This window comes from Euleptes europaea, chromosome 2, assembly GCF_029931775.1.
Source record: "Euleptes europaea isolate rEulEur1 chromosome 2, rEulEur1.hap1, whole genome shotgun sequence".
Classification (NCBI taxonomy): domain Eukaryota; kingdom Metazoa; phylum Chordata; class Lepidosauria; order Squamata; family Sphaerodactylidae; genus Euleptes; species Euleptes europaea.
In genome coordinates this window covers 22,977,577-22,990,333 of record NC_079313.1, presented here as the reverse complement: position 1 = coordinate 22,990,333, position 12,757 = coordinate 22,977,577, and the positions used below count along the sequence as shown (strand labels likewise).

Genomic DNA, 12,757 nt, shown 5'->3' with positions numbered 1-12,757 from the left:
AAGAACAGCAAAGAAGCAACGTTGGGGAGGGGGGTTGCTTACATCCACAACTTTGCGAATTCACTTTGTCAAATAACACAAAATCTATGTTTCTGAAAATTGAATCCCCCCCTCCCAGATCTGGTTTTCAGGTTCAATCATAAATATTTGTCCTACAGCTAAAAAATTCTGGCTGTGAAATTTAAGTAAATGTCCAGGGTCAGGGACAGTTTAGGACTTTCTCCTCCCCACCCAGTCCTTGACCCCCTTTTCAACTGAGAGTGAGGAATGAGGCTCTACTTGGGTGCCTTCGCCACCCGAGGCAAAGCTAATCTGTGTACGAAACAGGGCCTTCTGAGTGGTGGCTCCCCATCTCAAGGGAAATTCTCCTGATGTGCTTAACTGGCTCTTTTAGAAGGCCACTGGAGATACATTGCTTTAGAATGCCTTTGAGGCATTGTGTCATGCCCCCCACCCCCCGTGGCTGAGTCCGAGGCCTCGGATGCAGAACTGGAGCAGCTGGCCGTCCCATCAGCAGCTGACCCTCCCGGGAATGCAGCTGAAGAGCCTTCTGAACCAGATGCTGAATTAAAGGGGCCATCAGACGCTTCTACGTCTAGCCAGGCTGAGGAATTCCAGTCCCCCTTGGAGGCCCGCCTGCCAGAGACAGCCAGAGACTTAGATGAGTCCTCCCCCATGGTTCACCGAAGACAGAAACTCCAAACCCTGCTGCATGAAAAAAGACAATTGGCCCGGCTGCAAAGCCGGAGAGGCATTCCAGCTGTAGAGAATGAGAGTGAGTGATGACAGGACCAACCTCTCTGTGATACCTGGCCAGATTTAAGGAACAGCAAAAGTCAGCCTAGGCGTAGAAGCAACGTACTGAATTCCGGTTTCCGCTGAGCTCCACTCCGCTTGCTGTCTTGCCTGAGAACGACCTTTGACTGAAGACGACGCCTACCGCCTTGCCTGTGACCCAGACCTTGGACTGCTTAACGATGACCCTTGCTACCTAGCCTGTGATACGTAAGAGACCCCGGCCTGACTTCTTGGACTGCTTCCTAGACTTTGCCTTACCCCTGCTGACCCCACTGTTTCTTTGCAGCTGCCCAGGCTGCAGAAGCCTTGGCTTCTGTACCCTCCCCCGCATCCTGCCACGCCCACTCTCAGCTCCCTCTGCACTGTGCTGCAGTAGCAGCCCCCGCCAGCCTGCCCGGCCAGTACACATCGGTTGCTGGAAGCCAAGAGTTATTTAGATCAGGGGTTCCAAACCTTTTCGGTATAGTGAGTCCACAATGACTTGGTACAATGACCCATTTGGAAAAAAAACAGACCATGCACAAATCAATAAAGCCGCAAATGCCTCTGGGGCCCACATTCACAAGCTTTATGACCTACAGCAGGGATGGGGAACCTCAGGCCCGGGGGCCATATGCGGCCCCCGAGGACATTTTTTGTGGCCCTCGGGAGCTCAAGGGCCCTGCCACGGAGGCGCAGCACAGGGCGGCCCTCCCTGAGGGTGTTCCTGGGGCCACGGCTTGCAGGGGCACTGCGGCGCCCTTTGGACCTCCTCTCGCCGACTGACGGCTGTTGGTTGCCAAGAGGAGGGGGAGGGATGCTTCCCCCAGGGCTGCCGCCTATAGCCACAGCATGCAGGAACGCCAGGGCACATTGTAAGCCCCTCTTGCTGCCTGTCGGCTGTTGAGCAGCAAGAGGGAGGGGGGAAAGAGGCCAGCAACTCCCGGCGGCAGAGCATGTGCACAGGAGCCGATCAGGCTTCGGGGGGCCTTTTGTGGACTCTGGGGTTGGGAGGGCATGGAGCCTGGGGCCAGGTCGCATGGGGCCGGCATGTGTGTGTGGGGGGGGGGAGGCTTTTCTCTCTCCTTCACTTTCTGTCTCTTTCTTTGTCTGTCTCCCTCCGTCCTTTTCTTTCTCCCCCTCTTTCCATTTCTTTCTCCCTTTTCTTCTTTCTCTGTTTTCCTTCCTTCCTCCCTTGCTGATCGACTGCGGGCTATGCCCCCCTGGCGCCTCGTTTGCTCGGGCCCACCGCTGGCTGCCCTCCGGCCGGGGGGTGGGGAGCGGGGCGCCCTCCAGGCCTTCTTTGCGTGGCCTCTCCTGGGGTTGCCAACCTCCAGGTGGTGGCCGGAGACCTGGCAACCCTAGCCTTTTCCCCCCACCAGGAGATCTACACCTGGTGTGGCCCCCGAATGATGTTATAACTGTGCAAATGGCCCTTGGCAGGAAAAAGGTTCCCCACCCCTGACCTACAGACTGGGAAATGCTGACATGGATGCTGTCTAGGCTTACCAGGTCCCTCCTCTGCTCCGGCGGGAGGTTTTCCTAATAGTTGTGAGATCGCGTGCACACACACGCGCCGCCGCACCAACATGATCGCAGCACTTCCGGTTTACACCCAGAAGTGCTGCATCGCAATGGGGCCTACTGATACATTTATTCTGGTGAGATAGTTGTACCTTTGCTTTCTGATGGTTCAATTTACAAAAAACTCAGCACCAGGTTCTGCATCACAATGGGGCCTTCAAACTAGGAGTTTGAGTGATAAAGGGCCCGTTGCGATGCAGCACTTCCGGGTGTAAAACGCATCGTAAGAGGCCATTTACCACTCAAACTCCCAGTTTGAGTGCTATAATGCCCCTTGTGATGCATTTACACCTGGAAGAGTTTGAGTGGAAAACGGCTCCTTGCGATGTGGCGCTTCCGGTTTGCAACCGGAAGTGTTGTGGCGCCTTGGGCAGGCGCGCATGCACGCGTTGCCCACTGACGCTCAGTTGGTCGGCAGGAAGCCAGGTGGATTGGCGGGGGTTTGCCCGCCACCACCTGGCACTTGGCAACCCTAATGCTGTCCTCTGCTTTTACTACAGGCAAAGTATCCCTTATCTGATATCCTGTATCCGGACTGATCCGAAAACCGGACTCTTCGAGCCGGCATGCTGGCAGGTCCATGCTGCCTGCTTTCAATGTTTCCTCTCACCTAAAAAAAAAAAATACAGTGTACACTGCATCATAGGTGGAGACTGAAAGCCTGCAGTTGTTAGCTTGTTTGTTGTTGCTCTTGTTTAACAGCTGATACAGGTATTCTGGTGAGATAGTTATACCTTTGCTTTCTGATGGTTCAATTTACAAAAAACAATAATTAAAATACTGTTTAAAATTACATTCAGGCTATGTGTATAAAGTGTATATAAAACATAAATAAATTTGGGTCTCATCCCCAAGATACCTCATTATGTATATGCAAAAATTCCAAAATGTTCCAATATATGGAAAGATCCAAAATACAGACTACTTCTGGTCCCAAGCAGTCCAGATAAGAGCCACTCAACCCGTATATTGTTCTAAGTTTTGGTTTTCTTTGTCCTTTTTCAAAAAATAGTTTGAATTTGAGTTTATTTTATTTCTTTGTATTGACATGAGCCACTTCAAATGCTTTGACTGGCAGAAAGACAGGGAAGAGATTTTTGCAAAATACACATCAATTCATTTTAAAACGTGGCCCCGCAAGCCAAATCCCTCCCCTCAAAGAACAGGAATGCAGAATCTGGTGCTGAGTTTTGCATCAAAAAGGCCACACTTTCAACACGAAATCTGAATGCTTTTTCATATTTTACATACCAAATGCTGGTTCTACAACTGCAAATTACTGTTTTATAACCGGAATTTATTTAGGTTCTGTCTGGATCAGCCCCAAAGGGATTGTCCGGAGTTATGCCCAACAATGGGGAACGTTTCAGGTTGAATTCTTCAGAAAGAACAGAAAGTACTGGTTCTTGTAGGTTATCCGGGTTGTGTAACCGTGGGCTTGGTATTTTCTTTCCTGACGTTTCGCCAGCAACTGTGGCCGGCATCTTCAGAGGAGTAACACTGAAGGACAGTGTCTCTCAGTGTCAAGGGTGTAGAAAGAGTAATATATAGTCAGAAGGGGGTTGGGTTTGAGCTGAGTCATTGTCCTGCAAAGTATTAAAGGTAATGTGCTAATCATTGTCCTGTAAGTATCAAGATAATGTGCTAATGAGGGAGTGGTATGTTAAGGTGAAACCATTGTATCCTGAAGTGATCTGTTAACATGTGGAATCTAAAGCTAATCCGCATGGCTATTGTGGACTGAAGTCTCCGTTAGTCTGGGGTTTCAGGACAGGAAGCCAAGCCTTATTCATTCTTAAACTCTCTTCTTTTCTGTTAAAGTTGTGCTGATGTTTATGAATTTCAATGGCTTCTCTGTGCCACAGTTGCTGGCAAAACGTCAGGAAAGAAAATACCAAGACCACGGTTACACAGCCCGGATAACCTACAAGAACCGATGAACTCCGACCGTGAAAGCCTTCGACAATATAGAAAGTACTGGATTCCTTTGTCTAGAATATTTAGAAAATGAAGTTATTGTGAAAACAAAGAGGCCAGTCTACTGGGAAGATCTCCTGAACGAACTCCACTGAGATTAATGGAAGCTGAAAACAGCACCACCATTTATTTTTGGTGGGGCTTGCACGGGAGAATTTCCCAAGGTCCCTATCCCTGCTCACCACCCACCTCTGCAGGTGAAGGGAACACAGAGAGCAAGCTTTGAGAAGAGGAGAGGCAGCATGGTGCAGTGGTTAGTATATCAGACTAGGGTCTGGGAGACCCAGGTTCAAATCTCCACAGTGCCACGGAAACTTACTGGATGACCTTGGGCCTATCATTAACTCTCATCTTGACCTATTTCGCAGGAATTTTATAAAAATAAAACAGAGGAAGGGGAAATGATGCAACCTGTTTTGGGTCTCTATTGGGGAGAAGGGCAGGGTATAATTGAAGCAAATAAATAAATCTTGGGGTCATATTGTGCAGGTTTAGAACAAGCCCAAGAGTGTACCAGATTTTGTTTCTACTGAAAATTTCAGACCATTTTCAACAAGAAGGGATAAAAGCGAAGTCTATATTGAGGAGGTTAGTTAAGACCTACATGGCAAGATGATTCAGCCTCTCTCTTTCTCTCTCACACACACATACTCACACACACATACACAACCCAGGATATACGTACCCCATTCTGGCGGCACAGAAGCAGAAGGAGTTTCCAAAGCAAGGCGGCATCTCGGCCCCGGTTAGATGCCAAGTCACAGCCTGCGGCTGCTTTGCGTTGACAAAACGTCATCACGTCCACCTTGTGCAAGTCCTCCCTGAAATGACAGAAAAGCTGCCTACAACTCCAGTCCCCTAAGGAGCAAGAACTCCCGGGGAAGCAGCACTCTCAGGGGTCCTTTTGGATGAAAGAGTGGCAGGGACTTAGAGCATTTGTGTAGCATGTTCAAAACATGAATAGTGAGTAAAAATCCCGCTCAAACCGGAAATATAATTACTGGGTATCTTAGATAGGACATTAGAAAAACAGTTGGGAGATATTGGGGCTTAACGCACGGCCAATTTGTCTCGCTTTTGTGCCTTAATAGTAGCGAATCTCCATGGTCCACACGCACGACCGTCCAAGGGCTGCGCATCGGACCCACCTTAGTCGTGAATTAAGGCAAAAAAACCTGGGTTAATCAATCCCTGGTTTATAGCGATCTTTTCGGTTCTAATCCGCTACTTTTTTTTTATTCCGCTACATTACCGGAACGCCGACGTGCGTGTAATTACTCGGCTAGCTCGCTACTAATGCTCCTTACCGGTCTCCTCCCTCCCGCCCCCTTCCATGCGCGAGCAATTGCCGCTTCCCGTCCCCCGTCCCGCCCCCTTTCCTGTGCGAGCAATTGCTGCTTCCGGTCTCCCGTCCCGCCTTTTTTTAATTGACAGGTTGAGACGATGGTATACCGGAACGCTGGCGTTCAAAGAAAAAAAAAAGGGGGAGAATCGCCCTTTGATTGGATAACTCCTCAGCCAATCCTTGGGCGATGTCACTCCCCTGCTATCCCGCATTGTGAACTATCCCACATTATATGGTTGGTTCAAACGCACGGGGAGCCTCCAGCAGCTACTTGTTTCAGACTTAATGTGGGATAGGCTGGCGTCATGCGTTTGATTATCCAGACTTAAATATTGTGGGATTAAAATATTGTGGGATAACAGAGGAGCGAACCAGGAACATTCTGCCCATGCGTTAATGCCCATCCTTAGATATTTGACAACAGCAGCAAGAATTGTATGGGCGAAAAAATGGAGAATAAAAGTAGTACCCACATTGCATGAATGGCATCAGAAAGATATGGAGTTGGCCAAGATAGCCAAGTTAAATAAATCTATTGAAGATAGTTGGGTTTCTGACTTTGATACAGATTGGAAGGTATGGTCAGTATATATAAATCAATATTTTAGGGATTAAAAAACGACCTTAGGTTTTAGAACCTAAACTTATTAAATGGTAGACTTAAGATGAAAATAGCTAAATAATAAAGTAAAAATCGATTAAATCAAAGTTATTTGCAAGAGAAATAAGGTATATGGTGGTCTGTTCTGTGTGAGGAGAGTTGGAGGTTGGTTTCTGTATTGTTCTGTGCCTCACTTTTTCTTTTTTTCTTCACTTTTTTTCCTTTTTGTATATTGTGTTTTTTGTATGCTTTGTGCACTTTGGCATATTCTGTAGCGTTCTGCATATTTCAATAAAACTTTTAAAAAAACATGAATGGTGACAAACACACAGCCTGCGCCAGGGAGAATTCTGAGGGTTTCATAGCTGCAAACGGAGGAGGCACCCTTGAAGACTGTACAAGTGGTCTGTCAGGGGACGGGCGCAAGCTGCGTATTTGTCTCCATTCCTGTTTCGCAAATGCTACCGATTCCCTGAATGATCAGCAATACAGAAATAAGTCTGTGGGCTGCATCCTAGCTACTGTAGTTATTATCCTGAGGAAGACCACATCACGATGACACTTCATCCTATGCCTCAGCCACAACTAGATACCTGTTGGCGCCAGCCACATATTTGCTTTCCCTTGAAGCAAATAGACATAGAAGAGCATTCACACTTGCCAGATGTTCAGCATTGTCCTCAGCCTTGCTAGAGGGTCATTATAAAAAAATCCTCTGGGCTCAAAGATTTTGTCTGTGTGGCAGTGGGCAAGTTGATACCAAGGAACACATTTTACTATTCTGCCCTCTTCATGAAAATGCTCATGCTGAAATGATTTCTCCGTTGTTGGTAAGATTCCCAGGCCGGAACTCAGTGGATAGGGTCGTGAAACTGTTAAGCGGCGGGAACTCTCATGTTGCCAAATTTTGTGCTGTCTCTATGAAGCTTCGTAGACTTCTGTTAGAATGATGTTATTGGCACTTATTGCACTTTTTTCTACATCCATTTTTATGTAAAGTGTTCTTAAAATTTATATAACTATGTCTCATGTTTTAACACTTTTTTATATTGTTAATGCGAGGTTTATTGTTGTATAGTTTTTACTGGTCTGATTGACTGTACCAATAAATGAAATGACACTTCATCCTATCTTCAGGAGGGAAGGTGCACGGTATAGCCTGATCTCATCAGATCTCAGAAGCTAAGCTGGGTCGGTACTTCAACGGGAGACCACCACTCTGAACCACAACACCCCTCTGGGAATACCCATTTATTAATTTACTTATTAAAACATTTACACTCTGCCTTTCCTCTTGGTTCAAAGCGGCTATGCTAAACTGAGAGAGGAATGATAAAACTCAGTTGTAGAACATGCAAAATGATCCATCAAATGGTATTAGGTAGAAGGTGCTGAGCAAGACCTTTCTCAACCTCATACCTTGGAGAACCACTGTCCCACAGAGCAGACAACCTGGGATTAGGGAGACCAACCATCTATTATAGCTGAACATGTCCTATGGAATCTTGAATTCTGGTCCTCCAGAGATACCGTACCTGATCAAAGGTCCTGGGAAGACTTGCATCGCCTCCTGCTCAGCAGTGTCGTGTAAAATAACCTGGACAACAAGGGCAGATTCAGAAACGTGGGTTCCTGGCTATACCTGTAAAGCTAAACTGATGATGGGAAGTTGATTGTCATGTGCTTGTTCTATTCATATCGAACCGATGGCTCTCTGAGCAGGTCCCTACAGCACTGCTAGGGTTGCCAGCTCTGGGTTGGGAAATACCTGGAGATTTTTTGGGGGTGAAGCCTGAGGAGGGTGGGGATTGGGCAGGGGAGGGACCTCAATGGGGTACAATGCCATAGAGTCCACCCTCCAAAGCAACCATTTTCTCCAGGTGAACTGATCTCTGCCACCTGGAGTTCAGTTGTAATCCCAGGAGATCTCCAGCCACCACCTGGAGGTTAACAGAAGAAAGAATCCCCATGCTGTACTATAAAGTACTCAAGCAAAAAAAACAGCACACAGGCTCAAATTCAAAATATCTATAAAGCATACAGAGAACTATACATAAATATACAGTACAAGCAGCCTAACAATGTGACAAACACAGATGGCACAAATAACACAATTGACACGAGCAACACAAATGGCCCTATAGTGGAGGCTGGCAAGCCTAAGCACTGCCCATGTTCTCTTCCAGTGGCACTTAGCATTCTGGAACATATATGTTGACCGGGAGGGATGTGGAGCCAGAAGCATGGTCTTGTGTGCGGCAGGGAGGGGAGGTGGGACAGCAGACAACAAAGCCTCCAGCCTGGCCCCCCCCAAGGAAGGGAGGGAGGGAGAGCCTGTCCAGGCAGCCCCCAGCAGAAGGTGCCCAGCTAAACAGGGTGGCTGGGCATGGTGAGGTCGGGAAGGCCCATCCCTAACCACAGCATAGCCAGGCAGCAGGGTGGCCAGCTCAGGGTTGGGAAATGCCTAGAGATTTGGTGGGTGGAGCTTGAGAAGGGAGGGGCTTGGGGAGGGGAGGGACTTCAATGAGGTATAATGCCATACAGTCCACCTCCCAAAGCAGCCATTTTCTCCAGGTGAACTGATCTCTGTCACTTGGAGATCAATTTTAATCCCAGGAGATCTCCAGCCACCACCTGGAAGTTGGCAACCCTATTAGGCAAGCACCTGTCCCTCTCTTTGGACTGTGGTGGCCCTGCTGGGTGGGTGGCCCCAAGGTTGGAGTAACTCCACTGGGTGGTGCCCCCACCCCGGCCATTGGCCCAGCTGGACTCTTCCCAGTGGCTTTAGTGGCCAACCTTCCCCCTGGACAAAGGTCTTTGTTCTCTAACTTAACTTTGTTCTCTTAACTTATCCATGTGCAAAATTGCTCAAAGCTCTTCTCACATACTGTCACAGTAATCTTTTGCCCCGCAAGGCAAGTTAGCAATATCATCTCCCTCAAGTTGTAAATCCAGTGTAAGGCTGAGATACAGTATAATGGCCTGCCCAGGGGCACCTTGTACCTTTGCAGCAGAGCTGAAAATGATTTTCCTTGCTTACCATTCACTTCCTTAACCACTATATTAGCCATTTCCTTGGAATTGTCATTCCCAGAAGATTAATGTATAATGCAGCCTCTATTCTCAGTTCTCTTCCTTTTTAAGATGATTGTTGTGAAACTGAAAACCATGGATGCTTAAAAGGTTGGTGCTTTGAAAGAAAACGGTCACCTAAATATGCCATCCAAGGTCAATCAGCCAATAGCCAAAGCCCAAAGAAAAACTCCATAGAAAGGGGAGCTTGTAAAAAATCAGTTATGTCCAATAGAGAGCAAGAATGAAGGACTGGGGAGGCAAGGCACGAATCCCCAGACTTGTTGAGCCTGAGGGAACATTGGCAAGCATCATGGCACCTATTGGTGCCACGCTGGGGATCACTGTCCCAAGGCAACAAAGCACTATCATGCTGCTCCGAGCTGATAAATAACACTCCATTTTGTTTCTCTGCAGAAAACTGACGCTTACCTCCAGGCTGTGTATTTCAACAAGGGCAGGTTGTCCTTCTGCAGGGTAATTAGGACATCCTCGGACCAGGTGCCCTCCAGGTCCAAAGCAGACAGGTACATGGGGCAAGGGAAACTTCTGGGGTGCCAGTATATCTTTTCCTAAAAGATGAGCCCACGTGCAGAGTCCTTTAGTGACTAGACCATGACCCAGGCCAGAGGATGATCCAGACTGGCCACCCTATGAAACCACAAACAGCCCCACAAGCTACCTTCTGCACCAGGCCCCATCCCAGAAATCCCAAAATCAGGCAAGAAAAACAGTAATTATTGTCCTTAGGATTACTGCAATTGCAGGAACAACAGCCGGGGACTCGGCACAATGACTCAGAGTGAGGCAGCATCTACACATCATGGGACTCTGCTGCTGTGGTGATATCAGCAATCATTTGCAACTGGAGTTTCCTGAATAGACCTGACCATCCAGGAAGTAAATGGTTGCTATAACTGCAACGAGAGAGCAATATTCAGCCATGTGTGGATACAGCCATCAAAGGACCTAGCAGAAGAGGGGTAGCGAAAAAGACTTTGGCCCAGTTCACACATTCATAACCACCTTTGTGCAGTGAAAGAAAAAGCTGCATTCACCATCACCCACTAAAGTGTCACCAGGATGCTCCATGAGGATCTGCAAATACACTCCCTTCAGATTTGCATTATTCTTCCCTCTCAGAAAGGAGGGAGGGGGAATGCACGGATCAGAATTTTGCACATATGAGCCTGCATAATACACAACCTGAGGAAGGGGAGCGGTTCGCATCTGGTCCTCCGCCATGACTTCTACTGCTTGGCCAGTGTCTAAACCAAGCCGTTGTCTTATAGACCTCTCGACAGACTTCTCAAGCTCAGCTGGGCAGAAGAGCTGCAGGAAGGTACGCTGCAGGTGGGGCGAAGGAGTCTGCATTCACTTGCCCCTTTTGCTTCTAAAACATTGGGCCCATTATTTAGCTCACCCCATCTTTCTGTGAAACAGAAAACGCATGGTCGCTTTAGCCTCCTTTATTCCCTGTTTCAGCCAGGATTCAGCCAGGATCGAACGCACGTTCGGCAAAAAAGCATGCATTTGATCCTGGCTGAATCCTGGCTGAAACAGGGAATAAAGGCGGCTAAAGCGACCGTGCGTTTTCGCCCATAGTCATGTCCCAAGAATGTCCAGAACCTGATTCTGAAGGGACATCTGAAGGAGAGTGAGTCTCTGGGGCCCTCCTATCTCAGCAATAATCCTGAAGTTTCAGATGTGGAAGAGGGTTCCCCTGCAAGCCCCCACTATGGCAGAGTCTGGAAGCCAACAGAACTCCACTGGGAGTTTGAAACGCTCACCCAATGAGCCCGACTTTAAGCTGCCATCAGAGACAGAGTGCTCATCCCTTAGCAAAGCATCTTCATACCCTCAGCAGAGTTTGTGTGTTATAGTGGTTAGGATATCTGCTTAGAACTAGGAAGAACCATGTTCAAAATCCTTATTAGGTGACCTTGGACAAGTCACTCATGCTCAGTCTCATCTACCTCGCAGGGCTGTTGTAAGCACAAAATGGAGACTGGAAATACTGTGTCTGCTGCCCTGAGCTCCTTAGAGCCATCCAGAGGAAGGATGGGATAAAATGTGATAGACAGGTGCCTTTCAAAGAAAGTCACTGCACAGCGTGGGGTAGTGCTTAAGAGCAGTGGTTTGGAGCAGCAGACTTCTCCACATGAGCAGCAGATGCTAACCTGGTAAACCAGGTTGGTTTCCCCACTCCTATACATGAAGCCAGCTGGGTGACCTTGGGCTAGTCACAGTTCTCTTCAAGCTCTCTCAGCCCCACCTACCTCACAGGCTGTCTGTGTGGGGGCGGGGAAAGGAAGGTGATTGTAAGCCGGTTTGATTCTTCCTTAAGTGGTAGAGAAAGCCAGCATATATATTTTTTAAAACCAACCAAACCATATGATCAGGGTCAGTCCCCCTAGTGTACCAGGAAGGGGAGGGGCTGTGGCTCAGCGGCAGAGCATCTGCTTGGCATGCAGAAGGTCCCAGGTTCAATCCCCGGCATCTCCAGTTAAAGGGACTAGGCAAGTAGGTGATGTGAAAGACCTCTGCCAGAGACCCTGGAGAGCCGCTGCCAGTCTGAGTAGACAATACTGACTTTAATGGACCAAGGGTCTGATTCAGCAGAAGGCAGCTTCATGTGCCCATGGGTACCGTTGCAGAACCAGCTATGGAGCCCTTCAATCTGGATTTTGCTGTTTCAGTGTCTCTATCTGCCTGATTCCTTGTATCCTGCCTTGAGTTCAGGCTATTTGTCTAGACAACTCCCCCGTTTTTCAGCTGCCTTGACCTGGATTCTGCCCTAATTTTCTTGGGTACTCCTTACCAATTGAGAACCATGGGCCCTTTGCTGATCTTGGGGTCTTGGCAAGCATTCTGCCCTGAACAGTAGGCCTCGCCTTCGCTACTGATGCCATCAAACAACACACCTGTTTGAACAGGACTCCAATCCTTGGAGGGAGCGGCTTCATATGGATTGGAAGCCTCATAGATGTACTGGCTTAGCTCATAAGTGCTGGAACTGAGGCCAGAGTCTTTGTACTGCTGAAGCAGGCTTGGTTCTTCAAGCACTGGAACCTACCGGAGGGGAAAGGAAGCAGAACAAAAAGATGGGAGAAGGTGCAATAGGAACGGCATAAAGAAGAGCAAAATTAATTGCAGCTTGGTATCGTGATTTGAGTATCAGACTAGGATCTGGGAGACCCAGAGTTGAATCCCCACTCTTCCATGGAAACTTACTGGGTAACCTCGGGCCTATAGTTCACTCTCAGCCTAATCTATTCTACAGGGTGTTTGAGAGGATAAAATGGAGGAGAGGATAACAACGTAAAGTTCAAGAGTGTGCGGCTGTCCTCAAGAGTCAGGGCCTTTTTGGCCCTGGCTCCGACCTGATGGAATGCTCTTCC

General features: G+C 48.1%; 1 protein-coding gene across 1 annotated transcript in view; it reads right to left on the bottom strand.

Moving 5' to 3' along the window:
- The window catches only part of SEC16B (SEC16 homolog B, endoplasmic reticulum export factor), an 87,163-nt gene that overhangs the window by 52,818 nt on the left and 21,588 nt on the right, over positions 1 to 12,757 (bottom strand). Inside the window, exons 6-9 of the mRNA XM_056844704.1 lie at positions 12,281 to 12,428; positions 9,789 to 9,928; positions 7,820 to 7,881; positions 5,024 to 5,159 (exon numbers count right to left, since the gene is read on the bottom strand). Of these exons, the coding sequence (XP_056700682.1) occupies positions 5,024 to 5,159; positions 7,820 to 7,881; positions 9,789 to 9,928; positions 12,281 to 12,428 (486 nt within the window). The remainder of the gene's footprint in view (positions 1 to 5,023; positions 5,160 to 7,819; positions 7,882 to 9,788; positions 9,929 to 12,280; positions 12,429 to 12,757) is intronic.